General features: G+C 35.4%; 1 protein-coding gene across 1 annotated transcript in view; it reads left to right on the top strand.

Moving 5' to 3' along the window:
- LOC145685737 (UDP-glucosyltransferase 2-like) overlaps positions 1-23,227 on the top strand; it is a 59,209-nt gene extending 35,982 nt beyond the window's left edge. The window contains exons 3-5 of the mRNA XM_081758232.1: positions 5,487-5,712; positions 16,252-16,471; positions 19,113-23,227. Of these exons, the coding sequence (XP_081614358.1) occupies positions 5,487-5,712; positions 16,252-16,471; positions 19,113-19,389 (723 nt within the window). The 3' untranslated portion in view covers positions 19,390-23,227. The remainder of the gene's footprint in view (positions 1-5,486; positions 5,713-16,251; positions 16,472-19,112) is intronic.
- Positions 23,228-26,821: the final 3,594 nt, after the last annotated feature.

The raw sequence follows: 26,821 nt of genomic DNA, 5'->3' as shown, positions 1-26,821 counted from the left end.
GTAAAGACCATCCCAGGCCCGAACTTCATTTATGTGGCAAATTTGATGTGATCGGTCTGATAGTTCAAAAGTTATTAAGTCACAAACATTTTTGTCTCATTTTTGTTTATATAGGTTGTTATTTTACTTTTTTAAATTTATATATTTATTATACAAAACACATGCTACAGAATATAGACCAGTGCTGGAAGATTTATACAAGATATCTATATTTGTTCTCAATATATTATACCATTACAATCAAAGCATATTTCTACTAACACAAGTCCTTTAAAAAAATAATAAGAGGAAAAGAAAGAAAAGAAAAAACAGAGAGTAACAAAAATACCATACTATACGGAAATTGGAAATCCAAATTTCCTACAATTTATTTTGATAATATCCTAATTTCTCACACTTAATATTACGTCATTGATAGGGAAATCGGTCTTCCACATTTCTCACACTTAATATTTCTAAATTATAAAGGGAACTGGTCCTCCAAGTTCCCTATGACTGACAGTTATAACATGTGGATAGTAGAAGATGGAAAATGTTGTCCCAACGAGCAATAGCTCACTTTAAGGGACTAAGTATTTCTTTTTGATATTTTTTTATGTAGTAATGTGTCAGTATCCCCTGTCTTCATTTATCATTTTTATGGCTACTAGATTATTCAGCAAATTTATTCCAAAAGTGTTTTTTGATTTCTTTTTTTAAATAAAGATATTGCTTTTATATCCTTTATATCTTTAGGCAGACTATTATAAGTTTGTGTAATGTTACGCTTAACGCTATTTATACCATACTTTGTTGTATTAACATTATCAATATCAATATCATTCTTTTTTCTAGTATTATAATTATGTACCTCTTTCCTTTTTATTAAAAGTAGATTACTATGTATATTATTTGAAGGTACAGTATGGACATACATACAGGATTGGATTTTAATTAACAAATCGAATAGCAGTATATTTGATTCCATAAATAAACTCTTACTTGGATAGTCCATAGGTCGACCACACATTGCTCTAATGGCTTCCTTTTGTAATATTATGAGTGGTTGTATTTTCGATTTATTAGCATGTCCCCAAATAATACACAAATATGTCAAATGACTTTGTATATATGCATTGTATACTATTCTTTTTAAGTTCGTTGTTAGGGTTTTTCTAAAACGGTACATAATACCTACAATAGGAGTTATTTTCTTTTCTAAATTTTTAATATGTAATTCCCTAGTTAGATGTTGATCTATTATTATCCCTAAATGTGTAGTGTATTCGACTCTTTTCACCTCCAAATTCTTAATACCAATTTTGTTAGACAGAATTATCTTTGACAACGGCTTGCAAAAAATTATATAATGAGACTTTTCTAAATTTAATGACAACGAGTTTATGTATAACCAATGATATAATGTAGATAAGTCTTCTTTAATGTATGTTATCAGTTCCTCTACAGTATCAGCTTTATAGAATATAGCACTATCATCAGCAAATAAAGTTATTATACCTCTTAGACTAAGCAGATGAACATCATTTACATAAATTAAGAACAGTAACGGTTCCAATATGGAACCTTGTGGAACACCATATTCAATTTTAGCCTCATTATTTTCTTTTCCATTTACTAAGACACATTGTGACCTATTAGACAAGTAACTTTTAAACCATGAAAGAGATATACCTCTGAATCCTAAATTTTCTAGCTTTTGAAGCAATATGTTATGTTTGAGTGTATCAAATGCTTTCTTTAAATCAATATACAATCCTGCTGCAAGTTTATTGTTATCCAAACATTCTTGAATTTCTACTACATTATCAGTTACAGCATTTGAGGTACTTGATTTTTTCCTAAAATCATATTGATATTTATAAAAATAATTTATCGACTCTAGATGAGTTACCATTCTATTATGTACACACTTCTCAATTAATTTGGAAATGCAGCTTAATACTGATATTGGCCTATAATTATTCGGATTTAACTTATCTCCACCTTTATAAATTGGAATGACTTTGGCAGTTTTACATTGCATTGGAAATTTGCCTACAGTAAAGGAAAGATTTACTAATTCAGATAAAGTATAGCTTATGGTGTCCTTGCAATTTATTAAAAATTCATTATGTAATCCATCTTTTGTCTGATTTCTTTTTTTCTTTAGCGAACTAATAATTCTAATAATTTCCATATGGGTAACTGGCGTAAAAAAGAATGAGCGGTTGTATGGTATACCTGTTTTCAAAGCTGTAGTTTCCAGTAAGGGTATCTTTGATGCTAGTGTTTTACCAACATTTGCAAAATGATCATTCAACACGTTTGGTATGCGTTCGTTATCAACTAAGGTATTTCCTATTTTCAATTGTATACAATCTATATCATTATTTATCTTATTAGTTAATATTTCTTTAACAACACCCCAAAATTTCCTACTGTCAGACAAAGATTCCTGTATTTTTTGTGATAATACTCGCTTTTCAGTTTCCGTCTCGACTTTACCATATTTCTAAGTTTTCTATCCTCATTACGTATATCTATATTATCTGGGATTTTTTTAATTAAAGAGTAATATTTATCTCTCATTTTTACTAAACTTAACAATTCCTCGTTTATCCAAGGAGACAGGTTTATATCCCTTCCTACAGACCTTATGCGTACTTTTATATTTAGATATTTCAATCCCTTCTGACATATACTTTATCAATTTACCGTATTGTTCATCAATACAATTAGTAGTTAAAGAAAGTTTTGTATTCCTAAAATAATTGTTTAGTTTATTATAATTTATTTTAGGTAAACGTGAATGTTTCATATTGTTTACATAATATTGTACTCGTTGAAATATGATATTACATATTAATATATTATGGTCACTTATATCAGCTAATATATTATTAACAGAAACCACTTAAATCGTTTACTAATATATGATCTATCAGGATTCTACTGTTATCAGTCAGCCTGGTCGGATATTTAATATTTGCCTGAAAGAGACCATGATTTCCACAAAACTGTACATATTTCAAAGTTTCAGTTGAATCTCTGTTTAATGTGTCAATATTAAAGTCCCCTACAATTAGAATGGATGAGTTTTTACAACTAGTTAACACAATTTCCATGTCATCTAACAGTTCATTAATCATATTCTTGTTTGGATTATATATACTAAAAAGCATTAAATTTTTCGATATAAATTTTATCTGTATTCCTAGTACACTATACGCTTTATCTATAATATATAATTGTCTACAAATTAATTCATTACTAATATAAACAAGTATTCCTCCACCACGATTATTGTCCCTACACACATAGAACTTATTAATAATATAGTATTCAATTTCACCAGAATACGACCATGTCTCAACAATAATTATCACTTTTACAATATCTATTCTATGTATCAGTAGTTCTAATTCATTAATTTTGTTTCGTATGCTTCTAGCATTTAAATATAAAATTGAAAAAGTTTTCCTATTGTTTGAATCGATACAGTTTTTAGCATACTGTTCTATATTATCAAAAATATATTCATACAGATTGATACGTAAATCTATGTGTTCATCCATATTTAGCTTTCTTTACGATTCCCAGTGGTCTGTCTTCCCGATTTTTGTTTTGTTTCTCTTGTTTTCTAAGATGATCTTAATTTGTAGTTTAAATATCAGTTCTAAGTAACACTTATCCATAGTCAATTCGGGATACTTCTCTTTCATACAACATTTTGTATGTTAGGCATTCCTTTTCGTTGGAAGCCGTACACTTTTTCTTTCTTTTTTGGCAAGGAATACAAACTTTGGATTTACCTTTTTCCGAACAATGTTTTTGTTCATGATTTTTTTGTCCACAAATATTACAAGTTGGTTTGTCATCCTTGCAGAACCTTTGGGTATGTCCTAAATCAAGACAACGAGGGCATCTAGGAAATGAAACGAAATCTTTGATTGTTAAGGCTTCATATAGATGATATACCCTATTTGTTTGAAGTAGTTTCTTATAGATTTCATTGGGTGATTCAATTACCAAATGACACATGGTGTCATTCTTTGGTCCTGTTCTGAATTTCGGCTTTACTTCTTTCTTTGCCAATTCCACATCGTTATCTTCCAAGTTTTGCTCAATAATTGTAGACACAATATCTGCGTCTTTCATTTTTGCTGGTACGTTGTATATAATGGCCAATGGTCTTGTCTTCCTTTTTTCTTCAATTTTGAATTCTTCCATCACCTTTTAATTTTTTGATATTTTTTCTATATCTTCTTTAGTTTCTGTTTCGACTATCAGTGATCCACCCACCGGCTTTTTCACTTTATAATGTTTTAAATTACTTGAAACCAATTGTAAACGTGTAACTTCTTAAATGGGTTACTCTTCACAATAATAATAATAATAATAATAATAATAATAATAATAATAATAATAATAATAATAATAATAATAATAATAATAATAATAATGATAAAAACAATGGTAGACTTCCAAACTATGCGAGTTCAATACCCAGACTTGAAACAGTATCTCTATAACTACAGATTGCAATAGAAGAATAAGATTAAAGATAGAACATGTTCATCGGACAAAGAATCCACATCAAAGAGTCATTCCTCGGTGTCGTTACTGTTTTTGTCCTACGGACATTAATATTGAGATCAGAAGTGCTAATTGATATCTATTTACTTATGCAAAAGAGGCACAAAACATATTCCGCGGACTGAATACATATTTTTTTTTATCTATCTTTGTTTCATTCATTATATGATCAGTGTTGTACCCGGAAATTGCAGATTTTTCACCACCTCCTGTTTGAATAGATGGAGTTAAAAGTCGGGACAAACTTCATTCTCGGGACGCTGAATCTATGTCCAAAAACCTCTTTTAGACATCTCTTATAGTTTTCCCTCTATGGAAAAGTATTGAAACCGGAAGTACTAGTAAATTTCAATCGCTTATTAATTAACGGATAGGTTGTTTCAGGGTTGTTTGTTATTTTCATAGCACAGTTTATAATTATATGTTGGTTGTCAATTGCGTCATGTTTCTAAAACATATTTTATATTTTCTTCATCATACCATGTTGTTTCTGCAGAAATCACTGTTATGCGCAATCTCACCCATGTGCGCCATCTTCCCTATCTCTGTAGGAAAGATAGCGAAAAGAGGATAGAGGAGTTCTAGAAAACGGCCGCCATTAAGAGCATAAAAACTTTCAACAATAATTGCGGGTATAATATTGTACACAAGGTCCCAAGCTATACACTGCATTATTCTTATGCTTCAATAGTGATTATATTTTATGCAAGTTTGTTGAATAGTGCGCGAACTATCCTTATTTTACTTTACATTCGAAAAAGTTTTGTTTTCATTCAAAATATTTCTAGTTATTTAAAAAGACAACCATGAGTTATTTTTCTAGGTGCTCTGATATCAGCACAGATTTTTCGTATACTGCCAAGATCCCGCATAACAAATATGGTATCTAATATATATTTTGTGTGTCACAGGACCTCCAAGATTTTGCAGATGGAGCTGGTGAGGATGGGTTTATTATGTTTTCGATGGGCTCAGTAGTACCAGAAGATAAACTTCCTCCAAATCTTCGGAATGCTTTTGTAGAAGCCTTTTCGAAGATTCCTCAGCGAGTGGTCTGGAAATGGGATTACGTAAAGCCACCTGGACTTTCGTCTAATGTCAAGCTTGTGAAATGGTTTCCTCAGCAAGATCTCTTAGGTAAGTGCTTATGGAAAAATAAAATAAGAAATGAAATTGGAACAACACCTTTTCGATCTAGTTCTTTTACCGAAATCACAACAGACAAAGGTAACTTTATCTTTTTTTATTATTTACTAACAGTCATGTGCACCGACAAAGTTCAACTGCTCCATGACATTCAACTACAGATGACATTCAACTAGTCTTCCATTCCAAGCGCCTCTATCGGCTGAAGGAATTCCACTCCCACGACTGCAAGACACTCTCGCTTAGCAACAGCTGAATACTTATTGGCTTAACGCGTGGGTGTATCAAGGGTGTGAGTTTAGTTCGCATTTTTGCCACGGATCAAGACATTTTGGCAGCACTATAGCAGTCCGAATCAGAAATTCGTCAGTGACAGCCTTCGAGCGCACATAGTGTTCCCCTGGTGATGCGTAGAGGGAGAGGGTCAAATGGGTATTTCTTCACATATTCATTATACTTACATATCTCTTCATTGTACATATACTCGTTCATACATCCCCTTCTTCTTTTACACTTTTTTCTTTCATTCTACACGTCTCACTTTCCTCCATCTTTTCGCCCCGTCCATCTGGGCCCTTAGCTCTCTTTCACTGTCTGAACTTCTCTCCCGATTTTGATCTTTTCCCTGATTTTGACGTTTTCTATTCCAGATTTTGATGTGTCCCATTCCTGATTGTGATTTTTTTTTACTTTTAAACGATTTAGCTTTCATTTCAGAAATCTTCCTTGTGAGCTACCTAGAAGACAATTCTCACTTTTGACAATTTCATTTTGACCTGGTTAATTGTCCACGTGAATGGCCACGTTGAGACTTTCATACTTCAATCAATAATAACTTGAAACAACATTAGTGAAGAAGTCGACTGGGCTTTATGGTTGCGACTGTAATAATATTGATAAGTATGGATCAAGAGGTGGATGAACTAGGGCCGTGTCCAAAAGTACATAGTGCACACTTCGAGGATGCACACTCGAAGTCTACAAGTGGAGTGCACACTAAATAGTGTACACTTCGTCAAATTAGCTTTTGATCCGCACTTGATTCCAACGCCTCGTAGTGGTGGAACATGGAACATTGATAACAAAAGAAGGGAGAATTTCGCGTACTAGAAAAAATAAACATGTTTTTTTTTTAGATGAATGATTTTCCAGTTATATTAAATATAAATATATGGTGCAGATTGATAATATGGGGTAACCATAAAATGACTTAAGAATTTCTTTCATGTACGCTAACAGCTTCAGCTTTGCCGTACCTGCAAACATTTGCCATTTCGGATCTTTCGCGCGCAGATTAACAAGAGCGGAGCGTAAATACAATATATATATATATATATATATATATATATATATATATATATATATATGTGTGTGTGTGTGTGTGTGTGTGTGTGTGAGTGTCTTGTCTTATGTGCCCAATAAACTCGTAACAGCATAGAAACCACTGAACTATTGGCGATGTTCTATTTATTAATTCCCGGAAGAACAGTAGCACTGGTGGTTAGGGCGCTGACGACACTATTGCGAAGTAGCTTAGGAATTTTATTGCAAGCGAAAGTAGGCAATTTGCAAGAGCGTTAGGACACCGAAAGTACTGAGGGAAATGCTATTTACAATAATATGGCTCAAAACTACTTTGGGAGAGAGTTCATATTGGGTATAAATGCTTCTTGTACGGAATATGACACATAGGTGTCGTAGTTCTAGTGTATTGCTCCAGTTACAGGTATACTGATTGGACTATTTCTACCATACTGCGCTAGTAATGAAGTTCCTTAGATGTTACTCTTAGATGTTATGAAAATTAAGAGACAGTTTTATAGAAAAAATACAGTATGTCTTATGTAATCGCTCTCATTGTTCAACTATACGGAAGTAATTATTTGTTCATAATCGTTTCATAGTGGGTACAGTAATGGGATTAATTAAGAGGAAGGCTAGTCTTTACTTTGGCCATTTCATTCAATGACTCGTTCAATGAACCGATCCGTAACGAAGACAGAAAATAATGTGCCCTCCGGGGCTCTAACCCGCCTTCACTCGCTAACGCTCGTTCGGCAATACTATGTGAATTAAATATTAAACTTTGGTACAGAAAGGAACCAACCTAGCTACTAACCCATATATATGGGCTAACAGGCAAGTTCTCAAAACCGGTACCGAAAGATCAAATCACTGAACGAAGAATCGAAAAAAATGAATGAAATGGCGAAAGTAAAACTTACCAAGAGGAATTTGTGAAATCTTTGATAAATGTATGGAAAGAAATTTTTGATATGTATTTCACTTTTGGGCAGCTGTCAAAAATGCAAAATGTACTATAATTGGCATATTAGTCTCTCACAAGTGCAAGGAAATATGGTAGCTTTGAATGGAGTTTGTTTAGAATCAAAACTAGAAAATTAGGCCTATCTACCTATGAATTCACATTTGCAGCTGCAGCTGTAACTGTAGCTATAGAGAAATGAATAATCTAGGTTATCATTATTCTATACTAGAGCTTAATATTTTAATTCATACGGAATTAATATTTTTCGTTTAGTGCAAATAGCTATATTACCGATAGTCTAATATCTCAATTAAGCTATATAAACCATGTAATATTTGAACACAAATGTCTTTATAGCATTATTAAAGAAACTATTTGGTTGCTTTCCCTTTGCATGCTGAGAACAACGTAAATAGGTTTGTTATTTGTGTAATATTTTATATTTCACTTGTAATATCACTAAATTGTATATTTATCACGTAAATTATGATCAGATCAGCTCACAAATAAATTCACCTGAACAAAAATATTAAAAATATGGCTTTTAAAATTTTAATAGGTTATTTTATTAGATATAACCATGTTAAGCACACAAGTATCTCGCACACTACGCACTATGCACTCGCAGACTTGTGAACTTGGACCTTTTGACGCACACTAGGTGACGTCAGTTCCGGAAAGAAGCGTACTTCAAATGTGCACTTGTATCTTTTGGACACGGCCTAGGTCTGATCTTGATCTGTCGATTTTTTTGAAGGTTTAACTTCGTTGATCATGTTTAATATACAATACTGAACCAATTGTGTTGAACTTAGATTCACCATTGTCCAACAAAAGTCCGTAAACTAAGTTCCAGTTAGAAAATTCAATTTTAAACTCGTTTACATAAACGTTCATTTGAACTTCATTGGTGACATGGCCTTAAGTCATTATCCCGTAGTACCCACTAATGCAAGCTTTTCCAACCGATGTGTCGTGCAGTTCCATGGAGTGTGTCGCGAAATTTTAGAATTTAAAAATAAATTGCATGCTTTCAGTAGGCCTATTAAGGCTGGTCTTTATACGATTTATAAGGTTGCCTGAAAGGAGACGATACAGAAGTTTCGTGACGAGTACCAAGAGAAACACATACAGTTTCCGAAACAAAACATCAGTTTAACGACAGATGAAATAGACTTTATTATTATTATTATTATTATTATTATTATTATTATTATTATTATTATTATTATTATTATTATTATTATTTGATACGAGGCACCCTTAGCTCTTCTCATTTTTTTTCTTTTAGTTTAACGCCCCAGAGTTTATGCTGAGGCTAGGATAGACAGTGACGATTAGATAAATTATGATAGTGGAATGTCGAAAGTGGGAGGAAACGGGAGAGTGCCCGAGAAAACCCATGCACACAGTATTTGTCCACCACAAAGAAAATCAATTTTGATACAAACTGCATCAGTCAAAACCTGCAACGGCACCGGCCAATGCTCAGTTCTGCCCTATCATAACCTAACACAACATAAGTGTGTCGTGATGGTTTGAAGATTCAGTAAAGTGTACCGTTAGTCAGAAATGGTTAGAAACACTGAATTAATGTATTGTCTATTTGAGGATAGCGTTAGAAGAAAAGATGGCATTAGGAGAACTTTTGTCTATTTGAGAACAGCGTTAGGAGAACGTTTCTCTATTTAAGGACAGCGTTAGGAGAACTTTTGTCTATTTGAAGACAGCGTTAGGAGAACTTTTGTCTATTTGAAGACAGCGTTAGGAGAACTTTTGTCTATTTGAAGACAGCGTTAGGAGAACTTTTGTCTATTTGAAGACAGCGTTAGGAGAACTTTTGTCTATTTGAGACAACATTAGGAGAACTTCTGTCTATTTGAAGACAGCGTTAGAACTTTTGTCTATTTGAGACAGCGTTATGAGAAGTTCTGTCTATTTGAGGACAGCGTTAGGAGAACTTTTGTCTATTTGGAAACAGTGTTAGGAGAACTCTTGTCTATTTGAAAACAGCGTTAGAACTTTTGTCTATTTGAGAACAGCGTTAGAACTTTTGTCTATTTGAGGAAAGCGTACGAGAACTCTAGTCTCTTTGAGGATAGTGTTAGGAGAACTTTTGTCTATTTGAGAACATCATTAGGAGAACTTTTGTCTATTTGAAGACAGCATTAGAAGAACTTCTGTCTATTTGAGGACACCATTAGAATTTTTACCTATTTGCGGACAACGCTAGGAAAGCTTTCCTCTAAAGTGAAAATATTGTAACAGTTTAGGTCTTTAAGACTAAAGAAACCAGAAATTTTTGGCGGTTAGGCTATCATATAATTATTCCAATAGCTGCTATTTTCCCATTTTGCATCATTTCTATTATAGCACTTCTTACATCGACATTTTTAGTAAAAATGAATAGAACTATCATCGCTTGTGTTAAATTGATTGATATATTCTATCGCTCACAATAAGTTGTTCTATATACATATATTATCTACAAATTGGGAACAATGTATTTATCGGTTTGACATGCACTTTCTTTCTGTATGAATATGTTTTGATAAACATTGATTCTAAGTTATCGTAATTTCTGTGATTCATTTTCTCTCTTCTAGCGATAATATGATATTCTTATTATCTCACTTTCTCTGTGATTTAAATGTTTTTTTTTCTTAAAAAGAAACTTGTTTTCTTTTCAAATTTATTTTTCCAGTCACAAGATAAAAAGAAACACTAGATGGTAACTAGTTTGTGTGCAAGAAACGTGTCAAACGCTATTTAAAAAAAAAAAACTAATAAATAATTAAGAAAAAGGTAAATTAGGAAAATCGTAGATTTGCAGCGTAAAATGCTAAAAGCTATAGGATTAGGAATTAGATTTCTGGGCTTTCGGCATCTATGACCATGTTAGCCCGTCACTAGGATTAGGATTAGGAATCAGATTTCTGGGCTTTCGGCATCTATGGCCATGTTAGCCCGTCACTAGGATTAGGATTAAGAATTATATTTCTGGGCTTTCGGCGCCTATGGCCATGTTAGCCCGGCACTAGGATTAGGATTAGAAATTAGATTTCTGGGCTTTCGGCACCTATTGCCATGTTAGGCCGTCACTAGGGTTAGGATTAGAAATTAGATTTCTGGGCTTTCGGCATTTAAGGCTATGTTAGCTCTCAATATGAGGGATTAGTTCCTCGGTGATCACACTATGTGGGGAAATTGAAAGAAGAAAGTGGCTTGGGATTTTTATGTTAGCTACCATTCCCGGCATTTGCCTGCTGTGAATGAGGAAAACGCAAGGAAACCTCACTCAGGATGACTAGCTTAAAAACGCTTTTGCACTTTTCCGACCGAAAGTCCCCACCGGAAATCGAACTCAGGACCACTCCCAAAAATCTTTCTCATACTATTTACTTAATGATAAGGAAATTTATGACTGATATTATTTTTAGCATATCTCCAGTCCATATTTTTAGACGTCTCCAGTATGTTCAAATTGAGGGAACCAACAACATAGAGTACGGTACTTGTTGCCCAACTATACTTATGACAAAATCGTGAGTAATTGATAGATAGAAATAAGACGGATAGGCAGATGTTAACAATAAAATAAAATAAATCCCCAACCTTATTTATTTGGCTCCCTTCTTCGTAAACTCTGCATACTTCACGCCACCCTCGTACCCATGAAAAACTCAAAATGTCAAATATGGAGTGTCTGTGAAATTTGATGAATCGAAATTGTAAATGGTCATTGCACACGGTGTTTTATTCATAATTTCAGTTTATTTCTGTCAGTAGCTTTCAACCCTTGCTTTTCTTCATGACCCTCAGGTTGGTAACCATTGCAATAAAAGAACGAATACTGCAGATAGTAGTATATATATATATTGCCAACTTCCAAAAACAGACATAATTCAACATGAAAATAATACAAAACACCTGATATTGAGCAAATGGATATTATTTATGCTAATAAAATTAAGTACAAGGAAATAGGCACTAACCACAATTAAATCAAGCACTGAGAGCCAGTAAATCACAAGAAAATAACAGGAAAAACTGTGCTTTAGAATATGACAAAGACAAAAATTCTGATGAAGATAAAACTTCCTTTTAGTGTATTCGTTACAACCACTTCGCTACTGAAAACTCAAAAGTTCCAATCGAATCATCAAGAGGTTCATCCAAACTGTTGAACAGAACAACATCTCATACTTTATGAACTATTAATTGTTTTACATGAAAAAGATTTTATTAATCTTTTCTCACAATATTTTCGGGAAGACACTGGATATTCGAATTCCATAAAAGAACTTTTTCAAAGCAGTTTCATTACTGGCCTTTCTTAACGCAATGTTTTCCGTCTTCCTCCTTTTCCTTTCTGTTAACTTTACTGAGAAGAAGAGCAGCAAACTGTGACGTCATAGGGCATTCAATTGTAAATGACTAGTGCTGCTTTACGAGATTAGATATAAGGTTATCTCGTCTCGATAAGCTTATTTCGTCTCATTTTGTTAATTTATGTACAAAATTTATGCCTTTTTTTAAAATTTTCATCTGGAAGTTATCAGAATCCTTCCGTGTCACGAAAGATCCATGAAAGTCGTGATATAACAACATTTAAATCATATTTATTAATGGAGTATATTGTGTAATGTCTTGTGTGTCTTTAAAGGTTACAAAATGATTTATTATGTTCATATAATCACTTTATCGATTTATAGATTTTTTTATACCATGAATCAGAGAACTCTAAAACAGTTTTTGAGACCTAAGATTTGGGTGAACTAGTGTCGCATAGGAGACTCGTGGAATTTCTCGTATCGTATACGATACAAGAATTATTATGTTTCTAGTCTCGTTTCCAATATTTAAGAAGGCACTTCTCATCTCGTGGGCAACACTGTAAATGACTGGTCTACACAGATGGACAGATACATACACATATAGGGCCGCCCTTAAACAATTTGCCGCCCCGTACGATGACATTTTCCGCCCCCCCCCTTTCTCCAGAAAGAACAAATCTTAAAAGCCACGACTTTAAGTATGCTACCCCATCACGGACAATGAAGAGGAAGGAAAAGGTACTCGCACTCAGAAAGGTCTAAACACTACAAATACAATCTCATTGTGTCTGTTTTTTTCTTTAAATAATAATAATCTATTATGTTAGTGAAAGAGAAAGCAAACTCACCTGCACAGGAAAGATGGTAATTCTTTGTATAGAATTCAATATCGAGTTTCAATCTTGATATATCAGTTTGCAATTCAAGTACAACTAGCTGTTTTGTCTTTATTTCTTGATTTTTTCTTCTGCATCTGTTAAAAAAGATTAAAAAAAAAACTTGTTTCCACTTTCAATGATAAGGAACTTGTTTGTGACAAAGGCAAGACTAGTTTTCATATCCAAACTGTGATAACTAACTAAATGGAACAGGTGTTCGCTAGTATTCGAGAACTGAGTTCTTACATTTGACAACAATCAAGCGATTCATGCTGGAATGTATTTGAACATTTGCTTTAGCACTGTCCATGTGACCTTAAACTAATGCGACCTAAGGTCAGCTTAGTAAATTTAACTATCATCATCATGAAGTCTGTTTCCAACAAAAAAAAAATACTTATTTTAAATAATATATGAAGGTAACCAAGAAAGTTCTATCGCTTTTTCACCCACCATCTTCGAACATTGATATGCCACCTAAACCGTACCTGAAAGATCAAAAATAGTCCCCATCAGAATCGACGACCTACTACCAACGTTCTGGAAGGCCATGGATTATATCGCGATAGAACTTGCTGGGCCATGAAGCGAAGAAGGTATCAAGTGCATTTTGCACCTCTACTAGGGATTTGAACTGGCGTCCTCTAAGGTGATTGTTCAAGGAATGGAACAGGTGATAATCCGACAGTGCAATATCTGGTCAGTATGGCGAATGCAATAGAGTTTTTCGTCCAAGGCGTAGAATAGTATCCCAGGTCATCCTAGCCACGTGTTGCTTAGCGTTGTTCTGTAACAGGAGGACTCCTTTGCGATTTAGAAGTGCTGGCTCCAGAGTTTTGAGTTTTTCTTGAACACGGCTGCATTGATGCTCTAACAAGCTTGTAGTAGTTCCCGATGCACGATGCCGCGAGCAGTCCACCAAACACACAGGAGGACCTTCGTCTGGTGCAGTACTGGTTTCGGCTGTTTTGGAACCGGTTCGTGGGATGCTAACCCATGATAACGGCACCGTGGAGGTTCGTACAGGACCCACTTCTCATCACATGTAAACGCCCTGTCCAGAAATGGGTCCTTCCTCAGACGGGACAGCAAAGAAACACAGGTGTCTGCTCGCGTTGCCTTTTGGCCCGGAGTTAAATCATGTGGGACTCATCGACCCAACTTGTAGTGCTTCCGAAGTTGATGGAGGTGCTGTTGAATGGTTTCTCCACTCACACTGAATTGTAGTCCCAGTTCCTTCCATGTCTGGCCCCTGCTCGCCTCAATTGCTGCTTGAAGATCTTCATTTTGTACACGTGTTTGTCTTCCGGCAAGTTTTGTGTCTTCGAGTAGTTCGGTACCGTCCTTAAACTTGTTAAACCACCGCTGCACTGTCCGTGTAGTCACGACACCGTCACCAAAGGTCTGGCATATTTTCCGCCCGCTGCGGCGGCATTTGACCCCAGATTGAACTCGTACAACATACATGCCCTTATGATGCTCTGTGGAAGTCCCATGTTCACTCTGTCCTTACGCAAGTTCACGGTGTAACTGAACTGTCATACCCAGGTAGTATGTTGAATATACTCACACCAACAACTAACCTTCGTCTTATCTCCATTCCTATTGAACTTACGGTGTGAGGGGTAATTGAACACAGACCTCCACAAAAAGTGACAGTGCTTTCTTGGTTACCTTTATAGTTATAATAGATTTTGCCGCCAGTGTAAATGCATGTGTTGCAAATATGTTAGATCCCACCCTGAATATATATCTAAAACGTGATTTTTCGATATGTCGCGACAATACATTGATTCTTGATTATTTCCTAGTTAAGACACTGTTCACTTCCATAGATGATCGAAAATTAAAACTTGCCTTCTAAATTGCTTAAATAAATAAAGAACTATCAAAGTTCATCTACCTATTACCTAATCAACCAAATTAAGACTGATATAGCGCTATTCAAAAGCGATATAGCGCTAGCTGATATAGTATTGATCTAGTGTCATGAGGTATTTGGGGAGCTACTTAAATTAAGAGTTAAGGGATTCTCACAGGCGACACGTGTTGAAAGTAACAGTAATAAAAAAATTAGTTTCGTCTCTTCAAGATAATGGAATAAATGTTATCTATCATATTAATTGTTGTATAGAACAACTAGGTTTCTTCTTAAGGTTCAACTAGGTTCTTATAGAACAACATTAAGAAAGGTTTCTTCTTTTACTTTCAAGTGAAAATACTTGAATTTTCACCGGTGTACTTCCCGCCTCTGACCGAACTGTGATCTATAAAAACATGGATAATGGTACTTTGTTGACCATATTGTAATATTAAGTAGAGTAACGATACACGAGTCTTTTCCTCACCTTTTATTATGAATACGGTTAGCACAAAAGATTACTAACTAAGTAATTTTCTAAAAGTTCTTTCCTCTATGTACAATCGGACCTTCTACCCATTGCAGCTCTTAAACCGAGCTCTAAGGTTTAAGGTTTTCTGTTTAAGAATAACTCTGCCCGTTGCAGCTAGGTCTAAAGGAAACTTGCCCGATGCGGCTCAGAAGTAGGGTAAGATCTCTTGAGAGTTGCAGCTCGGAGATAGTTGAAATACCTCTTGCCCGTTGCAACTCAGAGGTAGGGTTAGAGGAGTCTCTCCCGCCCGTTGCAGCTTGGAGAGAAGGGAGTATCTCCTGCCCGTTGCAGCTTGAAGATAGGTAGGATACGACCAGTTAACAACTTATGTCTTCTGCCTCGAGATGTCCGTTTATATAGACAGTCTTCGGAGAGAAGGCTGTGGAGGGGTCGAAGGGGTCTTCTTCGTTTCTCTTCGTGTTCCATCGGTTTAATGGAATTCATCGTCTGCTTGCTGGTGCTTGTGCCGAAGGACATGGTTTTGTTTACTAATATGAGTGGATATTGTAATGTTTTACTGACCTAAAAGCCGTCTGGTCTCCCGTAGGACTTCATGGACTATATCGCTTCCAGGAGGTTTAGTTTAGTTTTAGTATTATGTGTAGGATATTATCATAATATGAAGTTAATGTATAGGTAATCTTATATTCTAGGTCACCCAAATGTGAAAGCCTTTATCACACATAGCGGTCTGTTAAGTTCTCAGGAGGCTTTATACCACGGCGTTCCGCTGATATCAATGCCAGCAGTAGCTGACCAGCATTGGAACGCAGCTCGATCAGCGACAAGAAAGACAGGGGTCACGCTTGACATTGCTTCAACTAAGGCGGAAGACATTTTAGATGCGATCAAAAAAGTAATCAATGATACCAGGTAAGTAAAGAATATATTTAACGAATTGCTACTCAGAGAATTAAATAATATAGGATTCTTCGGATAGTTCGCCATTTTGTTACACTAATTTTATTCATCACGTTCGGAAATTATTAAATGAATGAGATTCACATATATAGAGTATTCGAGAAAGAATGGCAGGGTAACTTGTGGGGCTACTGTACAGGAGTGATGGCATTTAAGTGGTTGAATGATACATTGATTTGTTTGGTAACTCAAATAGTATATTTAGTGTAAAAACAAATGCAGTCCTACCACAATTCACTATACTGTGACGTAAAAATGTTAACATGTTACTTCCACTCCTTCTCTGATGAAGACAGAGTTAGTGTGTTGAAACTGTTACGCGTCATCCACATAAGTTTAAATTGTACTGTTTTGTTATAAATAATAACTCTACCGATTGTGTGAAACAAATATCAAATTCTTTGGTTTTACATAGATGATAAGTTAAACTGGAAAACACACATTTACTGAACTGTCCACCTTCTTCAGGAATTTACACGGTTATGGTACTCACTCCTGTGCTGAGTAAAGAAATTCTAATCTGATCATATTACGCTAATTTTTTACTCACGCGTTAAATATGGTATTATATTCTGATCCTCATCAAAACGCGTGATTAGTGCCATACTAAAAAGTTCGGCTAACATATGTTTCTTGCAGTAGCCAAGCTTTTAGCATGACGCTAATCATACGTCAAAACGACTCTGCTTAAAGCCCCAAAAGTCTTCAAATTGTAGGAAAAAATCATTTAATTATCACACATACACATTTTCGCAATGCCTTTAGGATTTTTTTTTTTTTCGTGAATTAAAAATTATGGTTGTACGATCATGTTTGTATAATGAAGTATTGATGCTTTAAAAAAAAATAAACTACAAGATCACACTTTACACTCTGATATCCAACGAAAGTCGGAATCGAAATTTGCTGTGCATACTTTCCCATAGAACATTTGAAGAGTCTTCTATGTATACAGGAATAATATTGTATAACAGACTACCAAATAAAGTACAAAATAAAACTTTGTTTTCACAAGAGCTGAGAAAGATATGAACTGAGCAGGTATACTACTCAACTGAAGAGTACTTACATGACACCAATTGAGATAATTTTGTTATTTATTAAAATTTATTTATCACAGTGAATTTATGGGCTCTTATGTTTTCAAGATTGACATGTTCTATACCAATTGTATATTTCTAGTCATAATGACGTAATAAATCTAATCTAATCTGACGCCTTAGGGGGCAAAGGGAGAGGGCGCCCTCCGGTGGCATCGTCTGCCATCCCCCTTCCATTGCCGTGCAGGCATGTTGTATTTCGAGGTAGATCATGTAATATACAAGTGTTGCTTCGGTATACAAGAAAATAGTTGAACTTTCTCCCAAAATTCTCAGCTCCTCTACTAATCCCCTATAAGAAAGAAAATCTGGCGTCGTCAGTGTGTAATATTCAGCGATGACAATTGTTTCTCTCGGACACAGTGACGACCGCTTTGCGTACCCATACTATGCAGGTGAGAGGAAAAATATGTGTGCTGGCACTCGCCATAGAAGACGCACATTTGGTATTCTAGGGAGAGATAAAAAAAACTACATACCCCGATGCTTCTGGTCTTCATTCAGAAGACTACGAATATCGTGACATCATTAATTTTTATCTGAAAAATTTGTGGGACCCACTTTCCATCAGGATAACACGTGTTCTCATACCCATTCTGCCCTACTTGATATTCATCTTCTACCCTGCCCTCTAGGCCTCCGGATCTGAACCGTATCGAGAACTTAAAAGAACATAGTGGGACGTTGTCTCACCACCACTTAACTCCAGATTCATTGCTCAGCTACACCAATGTTTACAGCGCACGTGGGATTATGTCCGCTAAACAGACATTCAGCATCTGCATGACCGTCTACTAGAGACCTGCACAGGCCGAATATTTTGGCCCGAGCCCAATCCAGCCCGGGCCCGAAAAGTTTTGGAGATTTTCGGCCCGGCCCGATAAGTTTTTTTTTTTTAATTCTTGGCCCAAGCTCGGCCCGGGCAAGATAAATTTTAAAAGTTTCATTTTGTAACATTTTTCACGGGCACACTTCTTCAACGTTTGCCTTTATTCTAATTATCGTTTAATGAAAGTCAATAATTATTAAAGAATTGCAATTAATCGGCCCCAGCCCGGCCCGACCTGAAGAGAAATCAGTGTCAGCCCGCCCAAGCCCGGCCCGTGCAGGTCTCTACCGTCTACCTACCTCAACAGCTGCTTTTGTGGCATTCGGGTTGGTTAGACGTACGGTACTATTAATTTTAATACTAAATATTTTTTAATATCATGTATAATATGTTCAGAATGTCCTAGGTTGTCAAGTTTGGTTCAACACCTACTATCGTTACGCACCTTGACCTTTGGACCAAATCCATTATTTTCCAAGTAGTTTTTTTTTTTTTTTTAATGCATTTTGAAACTTCTAGAGATAAGACGTGGATGGGATGTCATCTGGACGTCCCTGCTATGCAGATTTTGTTTCGTTGTTTACTAACACAACCTTCAATTCAACTTATTGCTGAAACAAGTAATAATATGTTTCTTTCTTTTTTTTTTCTTGTCTCATTCCAGTTACAGAGAAAACGTGAAAAAGTGGTCAGCCATAATGAAAGATCGACCGCATACAGCACTTGAAAATGGCGTCTTTTGGACAGAGTACGTGATTCGACACAGAGGAGCCAATCATTTTCGATCAAATTCCCAAGATTTGTATTGGTTCCAAATTTATCTACTAGACGTTGCTGCATTCCTATTGGTTGGAATCTTCTTGGCAATCGTGGCTGCGTGGAAAACATTAAACATGTTAAAACATCTTGTGGACTTCCCGCAAAAGAAAAAATTAGAGTAAACATTATTTGAACAAAGTACAAAAATATCAAGATCTTAAAACAACGTTTATTTTTGTTTCTCTTTCTCCAATGCCTCAGTACAGTTTTTAGCATGGGCGAGAGAATTTGTACACAGGGAGGCAGTTTTCCAAAGAGATGCATGCGCTAGTAACTATATCACATTTTCATTCAAAAGTCTTATTATTGTATACCGGGAAAATTTAAGTGACCTGCATTTTAGGTCTTTGTGGTTTGTAGAGTATTGCAGAAACAGATCTTGTAGGAACCATTTTAGAATCAGTAAATACCCTGGAGAAAAATTGAAGCACATAAGGGCGAGTTTTAAACATGTAATTAAACTATTTCTTCTTTATTATTAACATTTATAATAGTAAAACAATGGACATTTTGTACAAACCGTTACGTTAGACATGTAGGCCTACTTGTTCAATGTATATATTAGGCCTTTTAGACACAGTCGTATTTCGGCTCAAGATTGTTTGGAAGAAAACAAGTGAAAACAACTGCGCGCTAGAACAAATTTCTCCAGTATTCAGGGTTTTCCGAAGAAAATTTTCTAGAGGGGGTCCATCTCCATGGCTGCTATGTTACGTCTAGTATGTAATATACGTGGTTTGCTATATTACGTATACATTTTCGTGAGTCTGGAGTAGCGTTCCCCTTTGGGCGACAATGTCAGTATCGCTTTGGAAATTCAAATATATTTAGTTTCATCACATTCATTCTCACTGATATAGAATCATTCGAGTAATGGCTGGCTGTCACGTAATAGAAATAAAGATAATCAAAAACCATTATTAGTATGCTTATTTCATGAAAAATATTCTCACAATCGAGCAGTTCCCGTTTCAGTTGTCAGCATTTTAACACAGAGCGAAATTAATTTCGAGAAACTAAGATGTTAGAATGCATACTAGCGCACGGAATCCTTATGTATAAAATGTTATTCCTTCACTTTGATACACTGCATGGATAGACAAGGATCTCTTTATTTATGAGCGAAGTCTACATCATTAGTCTATATGAACAAACAATCAAATGAAAAAAATATTAAGAAATAATGACGTTTTTCTTTTAAATATTTGATTGACATATAAGACGTTTAGTTTCATTCAAAATTTCTATTACGATGGAAAAGTATGGTCCTGTCTAACTAGTCTTAGACGATGACGTACATGCCTAATCATTTATTGAACTATTTTACACTGTTTTCTCCTAATTTTGCAAGAAGTATTCTTAAAATTCCTTTCTTTCATAACCTCCATTGATAGTTTTATATCTTCAGGTTGTAAATAGAAAGTCCACGACTGTTAACCAAGCTAAACACAATTCTCTGTTTGTGTTAATCGAAACCCTCAGAACCTGACGGTTCCGAGGACGGTGTTGAAAGTTGCATGCTTGCCTGAACTGTGCAGATTCTAATATTATATGTATATTAGAGAAAGCACTACAGTCCACGACAATATTAATGACATTTCTCCGAACATCCTCTCGGTAAATATTTTAAAAAGGATATGCACTATGTGCAAGAACGTCTAAATAATTTAAATAATCAGCATGTAAGACTTTTTATTTCACTAGATAGAATGTATAGGCATACATAAAACTAATGAGATGAATTGGTCTTTTGGATTTTGGACCGAAAACCTTCATGGTATATTACAATGAGACTTCGACACCATTGAGGAACATACACACAATGAAACAGGATTACATTTTATTTTCGTCAAATTTCTGCTGAGATTCTTGAGTTCCTTGGATTTCTTTTAAATTCTTAATCCATTGGAATATAAGCCTGAGCAGAAGTATATTATTTTTGTTTGAAAACAACGGAGTTATAACGAGTTGGTTTTACTGTTTTCTTCTTCAAATATAGAGTTAGGATATGGTGTAAGAGGTCTCACTTCCTCTTTCCGCTGAAACTAAATCGTATCAGTGTTCGTAGGTCCTGCAAGAAAATTCCCCTCAAATCACTTTAATTTTTCCCTTTTCTTATCAATTTTTTCCTAGTTTGTTGACTGTCCAATTCCAACGACAGAAGTTATGTGATAAAATTAATTTAGATATATTAGAAGAAGTGTCAATTTCATTTAGACCCTATTTTATTCATGAAAATAAATGAAATATTTTAACTCTTTTCCTTTACTTTTTAGGATTTAGGATTTCAGGATTTAGATTTCTGGCTTTTTGGCATCTATGGCCATGTTAGCCCGACACGTATGAGGGATGACGTTCCTCGGTGATCACACTATCCGGGAAAAGGGAAAGAAGGAAGCGGCCTGGGACCAGGCCCGTATCCAGGGGGGTCTAGGGGGGCCGCCCCCCTAAATTTTTGGTGGTCTCCTAAAAGTTTTACTGTAGGCTTGCAAAAGAACTATAATATGGTGATGAACTATCATATGGTTGGATCGGGCCCCCCTAACTTCAGCCGGGCCCCCTAAGATTTTGGGCTGGCTACGGGCCTGCCTGGAACCTATAAGTTAGGTAGGTCTACCACCCCGGCCTTTGCCTGGCGGGAATGAGGAAAACCCAGGAAAACCTCATTCAGGATGGCTGGTCTGAAAAAGCTTTTTACACTTTTTCAACGAAGTGTCCCCACCGGGAATCGAACCCGGGAGCGCTCGCACTGAATGCGAGAGCGTTAACGACTGCACTACGCGGGGCCACTCCTTCATTTTTACTCAGTCAACAAAGGGTGTAAATAATGCTACTTTGAACAAACATACAAACTATTGCTATTGAAAAAAAAACAAATAAAAACCATATTAGTTAATTAGTCAGCGCGAGATTTTCCCTGGATTTTCACGATTTTTTCGAAAAATTCCATTTTTCCCTTTTTTGCTAGATTTACGGTACCTACGAAATGTCCCTAAATTATGGAAATTTCTCTTAAACTACTAATACTGAATCATATGAGTGGAGATTGTGGCGCCGCCACTCAAAGCAGCTGGGTAGCACGAAAACAAAGAGCAAATCAAATCATTCAGAGCGTGTGAGGTTGATAGAATTAGCCAATGATACACTGCCAGTAGCAGACGATGCAATTAGTTGCAACTCTAGCCGGCAGTGTCACCGGTATCACTTTCGTTGCATTATGGGAAAAAATAAATTTCCATTAGTTTTATAGGAAGTGGTGCATCAGAGTGATCAGTATCTTCAAGTGTGTTTTAATTTCTGTTTCTCTGATATAAATTTGTATTATAGTGTATTGTATATAAATTAAATTTGATTCCAAAACATTATAATTATGTAATACGATTTATAAACATTAGTTATATGTTACAAAATTCAATTTTCGTTCAAATGAATGACATCTAAACAGATTTAAAGAAGAATCAATAAAATGAAACCATTAAGAATCTCCTATACCTAAGGGTGCCGATTTCTCTGTAAATTTGGGAGGGGCCCATTCAGAGGCAGAAGGTATATATATGAGGATTTTAAGACAATTTGGATTCAAATTATGCAAAATATTGTATATTCATAAATATAATAGGAAGCCCACATGAGCTTTGCCCCCCTCCCCCAGGATTGACGCCCTTGCATATACCCCATATTAATGAATAGGTAGAGAAACCAAGATCGTGTAGGCACTTAGCCAATTGTTTACCATATTTGCAGAGTACTATCAACGAACCACTACTAAAGCATGTTACAATAGGCAATAGATTACAAAGGTAGTCTTATTTATTCTTCACAAAGGTCATTTAAAAAAAGAAAGAAGGCACACATTCGGTTATTACGTGATGTACATAATTGTAACTATTCAGTTGATGTATTTCTGTTGTAAATTTGTAATTTTTTTAAAAAATAAAGTTTATTCTGTTACGTTTTAAACATTTTCTTACGTCAGTATTTTATCTACTTCATAACCTTACTGGGGAAGCTGCACACCCTAGAGACACTTTTTATATTTTCCTTTATAGAAGTGGGTATATTTGCGCAAGGCTAAATGGAAAATATGTTCCTGACAGCTTAAGGTCTATATTTCAGCTTTATACTGTAAATGTTATTTGATTTTGATTTGATTTCAGTTTAGCTTTCCTTTCAGCTGCGAGGCCACATAAGACGTGGACCTACCTTTTAACGATGGATTCGAACCACATAAGCTTCTGCCGGCAATCGAACTCGAGTGTCCAACGCCAAAGGCGCGCACGCTAACCAGTGCCGTGCCGTGGAAGATCAGCTCCCGGGGTAAAAGTATACGACGGAGCCCCCGTACATGAGTGAGGTCGAAAGCGTAAAAAAATTTTCAAAACCTTGCTTTTCCTTGATTTTAAGCACATTTTATTATCCTTTTCATTCTATTTTTTATATATACACATGCATTTGCCTAACGTGAGTAACATTATAGGGCCACTTCCTAAAGCAAAAAGTATAAATCTGATCTGGTCAAATTAAAAATTAGATTGATAAATACTGCTTTTGATCTAAAGTATTCCAATCATATTTTTCCTCTTTTTCTTTCCCCGAATTTTGCGCCCCCTTACTTCGGTGTCGATACCTCTCCCCCCCCCTACAGCACGGCACTGACGCTAACTGCTTAGCCACGAGCGAGTTCTGTAAAAGTTACAAGAGATTGTACCAATAAGAAGAATACCAGCGTATTTTTTGCCCGGGAGGCCGCTTTGTTCCTTGATTCCTACTCAGGTATGTATGATACTAACGGACAGTGATTAGGGACAACATTAAATCTAAAGATAGGTGCCATGTCCTCTGTCTCTGGCATGGGCGGCGATTAGGGGGGGGGCAAAGGGGGGCAGTTGCCCCCCCACTTTTTTGAAGCAACCCATTAATGTATATATCGTAGTTTTATTTGCAAATATAAATTTTATGTATATATTACTGTTTCATAAGAAAAATGGTGCTATGTAACATTTGCCGTTGCGTAAGTACATATTGGTTGTCTACCCGTGAAGTTAAGAAAGCTACAGGAATTGCGTTTTAAGTGCGACGGAAAACAACCTAAAATTAACCTATTGGAGCACAACAATTCGAGCATACTTTCAATCCAGATGTATAGAAGCCAAACCTGCTAAATCCATTTTCAGTTTTGTCAGGAAACGAAAAAGTGATGTCCTTATGTTTCAGAACTGTTTAACAATTTTCTTGTTTAGAGGTCCCTACTTAATACAAATGAGTGAAATCAACCATTAAACAAAAAAAGTTGTTCAACAATTCTGAAAACATGAGGGCGTCACTTTTTCTTCGTTCCCAGACAAAATTCAAAAATGGATTTAGCAGGTTTTGCTTCTATATCCCCTTCTTACAAGGGCTCGATATGTTAGTCAGCCGCTTTGAAACTAATTGAGAGAACATTTCGCAAAAAAAGAAGTATTTCACAAGTTATTCTTTAATTACGCAAAAACTGACAATTCCTAAAATGTCTTATCTTCTTTCTAAAGTAAGGAATATTGATTAAAAAGAGCGTAATAAGAAACAACTTCTACCTTTTCCATTGTTTTGTAATGTAATATACGAGTGAAGTGGTGTGTGTTAAGGGTTTGACTGTATATACAATTAAATTTAGTGAATTCAACATAATTCTAGGTTTTAGGATTATTTTGTATAGCTAAAGTGTAGAGTGATTCTAAGTATTGTTGTCTTTTGATGTGTTCCAAGAAAGTGAAAACTGCACCTAATGGCAACGAACATATTTCGGGAAGCTGCAAAAGCAAATATTGCTTTAAATGTCGTAGCACATGCTTGTAGTATTTACTGTCTTTCATTTTCTAAGAGTAATAATATGCATTTAATAGCATGTGTGGAACTAAAAATTAAGTTGTTCAATTATCACCAGTTTCAGCATAGCATCTACAAAACAAGACTCCTTATTCATTATTATGATTAATATTGTTATTTCTATTTATTTGGTTTTCAAATTTGTTATTAAATAATCTGATTACACAATTTTCCAGACAGAATTTTAAGATGTTCATGAGCAAGGAACCAAATCTCTTCTTACATTTTCGTTATTTCAGAGTACAAAGGTCTAGTACCTACTTGCGTTGGTTTTGTCAGTTTACTTAATAAAATATGAAATACGATATACAGTATTTTAACTTAAAAATATAGTATCCTATTAGTTATACAACCTTTCGTGAAACAAAGTGTTAGAAACAACCAAGAAAACTAAGATTGATATACAAATATTCAGATCATGTCTTGCCCCCCCACTTTTAACGTCCAAACGCCGCCACTGGTCTCTGGGATAAGCAACTTCCTCTACTAATATCTTTGGACCTCGTGTATATCCTCTCTACTAAATCAAACTTGAAAAATAAACATTGGTGTATCTTAAGAAGCCATATTTTCATTATGGTATTCTAACTTTTGCTTGAAATCAAGAACCGTATCTTAAAAGACATAAGATTGGGTCGCGTATATATATCCAACTCTCAACCTCCACACATGCGCAGTCTCGAACACAGCAAATTGTTTGAAAGTTAACACAAATCACAGTTACGAACTTGCAGTACTGTTTTCCTTTCGCAAATATGTGATTTGTGCATCATCGCTCGCAAAGTGAAAAGGTTTTTTGGAAGGTTATATCGTACCATAGCTCTTTTCCATCCCAATTTCTGAGACAAAAATAAATAAATAAAAAGATTCAACATAGGATCGACTACTATCAAGAACATAATCAAGAGATTAAAAATTTTTACATATAAGAGTCCAGCTATAAGTTCACTCATCAAAGGATGTTGAATGCGACCGTGCATTGTGTGTAACAGCCGACCATTTGTTTTGTAAGGGAACTAAGATCAAAATTCAGAATACATGATTTATTTATCAAGAATATTTTTGGTTTCAAACATGGTCCTTTTCCACTTCTAAGAGTTAGGCTATTTGAGAAAGGTTTTTTGATGCGTTACCCCCTGTAGCGAACGCGGCCAAGGTGGCTATTCAGTAATTTTACTTTCACCAGAGTTGTAAATCATACTGTGAGCCAGTCAGGGTTTCCGGGTCGTTTTGCCAGGTCCAAGTGTGTAATAGCAGAGTTCCAATTCTCTGCACAAACCATCTTCCAAGCAGCTGTTTCTTGCTACAATCCCTTTGCCTGGCAACACGTCTTTCCTTTTTTTTCCCTTCCTTTCGAAATCTTTTAAACAGCAGGCAGTCTATTATTCCGACACGCACCAAATACGCTCGAGCTGACGTTTTCTCCGCGTTTTTATTGCTTTCGCGTTTGTGATTAGCCATCTACATTTAAATACATGGTCAGCGTATTCCAAGCGTACACATGAGCAATAAATACGCTTTGCGATTGTCTCAAATAGCCGGGTACTAACGGTAAGAAATTTCTGTTCTGCGAAAATGGAAAGAAAGAACTATTCAGTCAATAGTGAGTAATAATGCTTTCCATTGTTCAAGCTTTGCTTTTAGTAGATTTAAATCCAATTTAAACTCCTCGCTGAGAAATACAATACG

Source organism: Thermobia domestica, chromosome 5, assembly GCF_964235325.1.
Source record: "Thermobia domestica chromosome 5, izTheDome1.hap1.1, whole genome shotgun sequence".
Classification (NCBI taxonomy): Eukaryota; Metazoa; Arthropoda; class Insecta; order Zygentoma; family Lepismatidae; genus Thermobia; species Thermobia domestica.
This window is presented reverse-complemented; position numbering and strand designations above follow the sequence as displayed.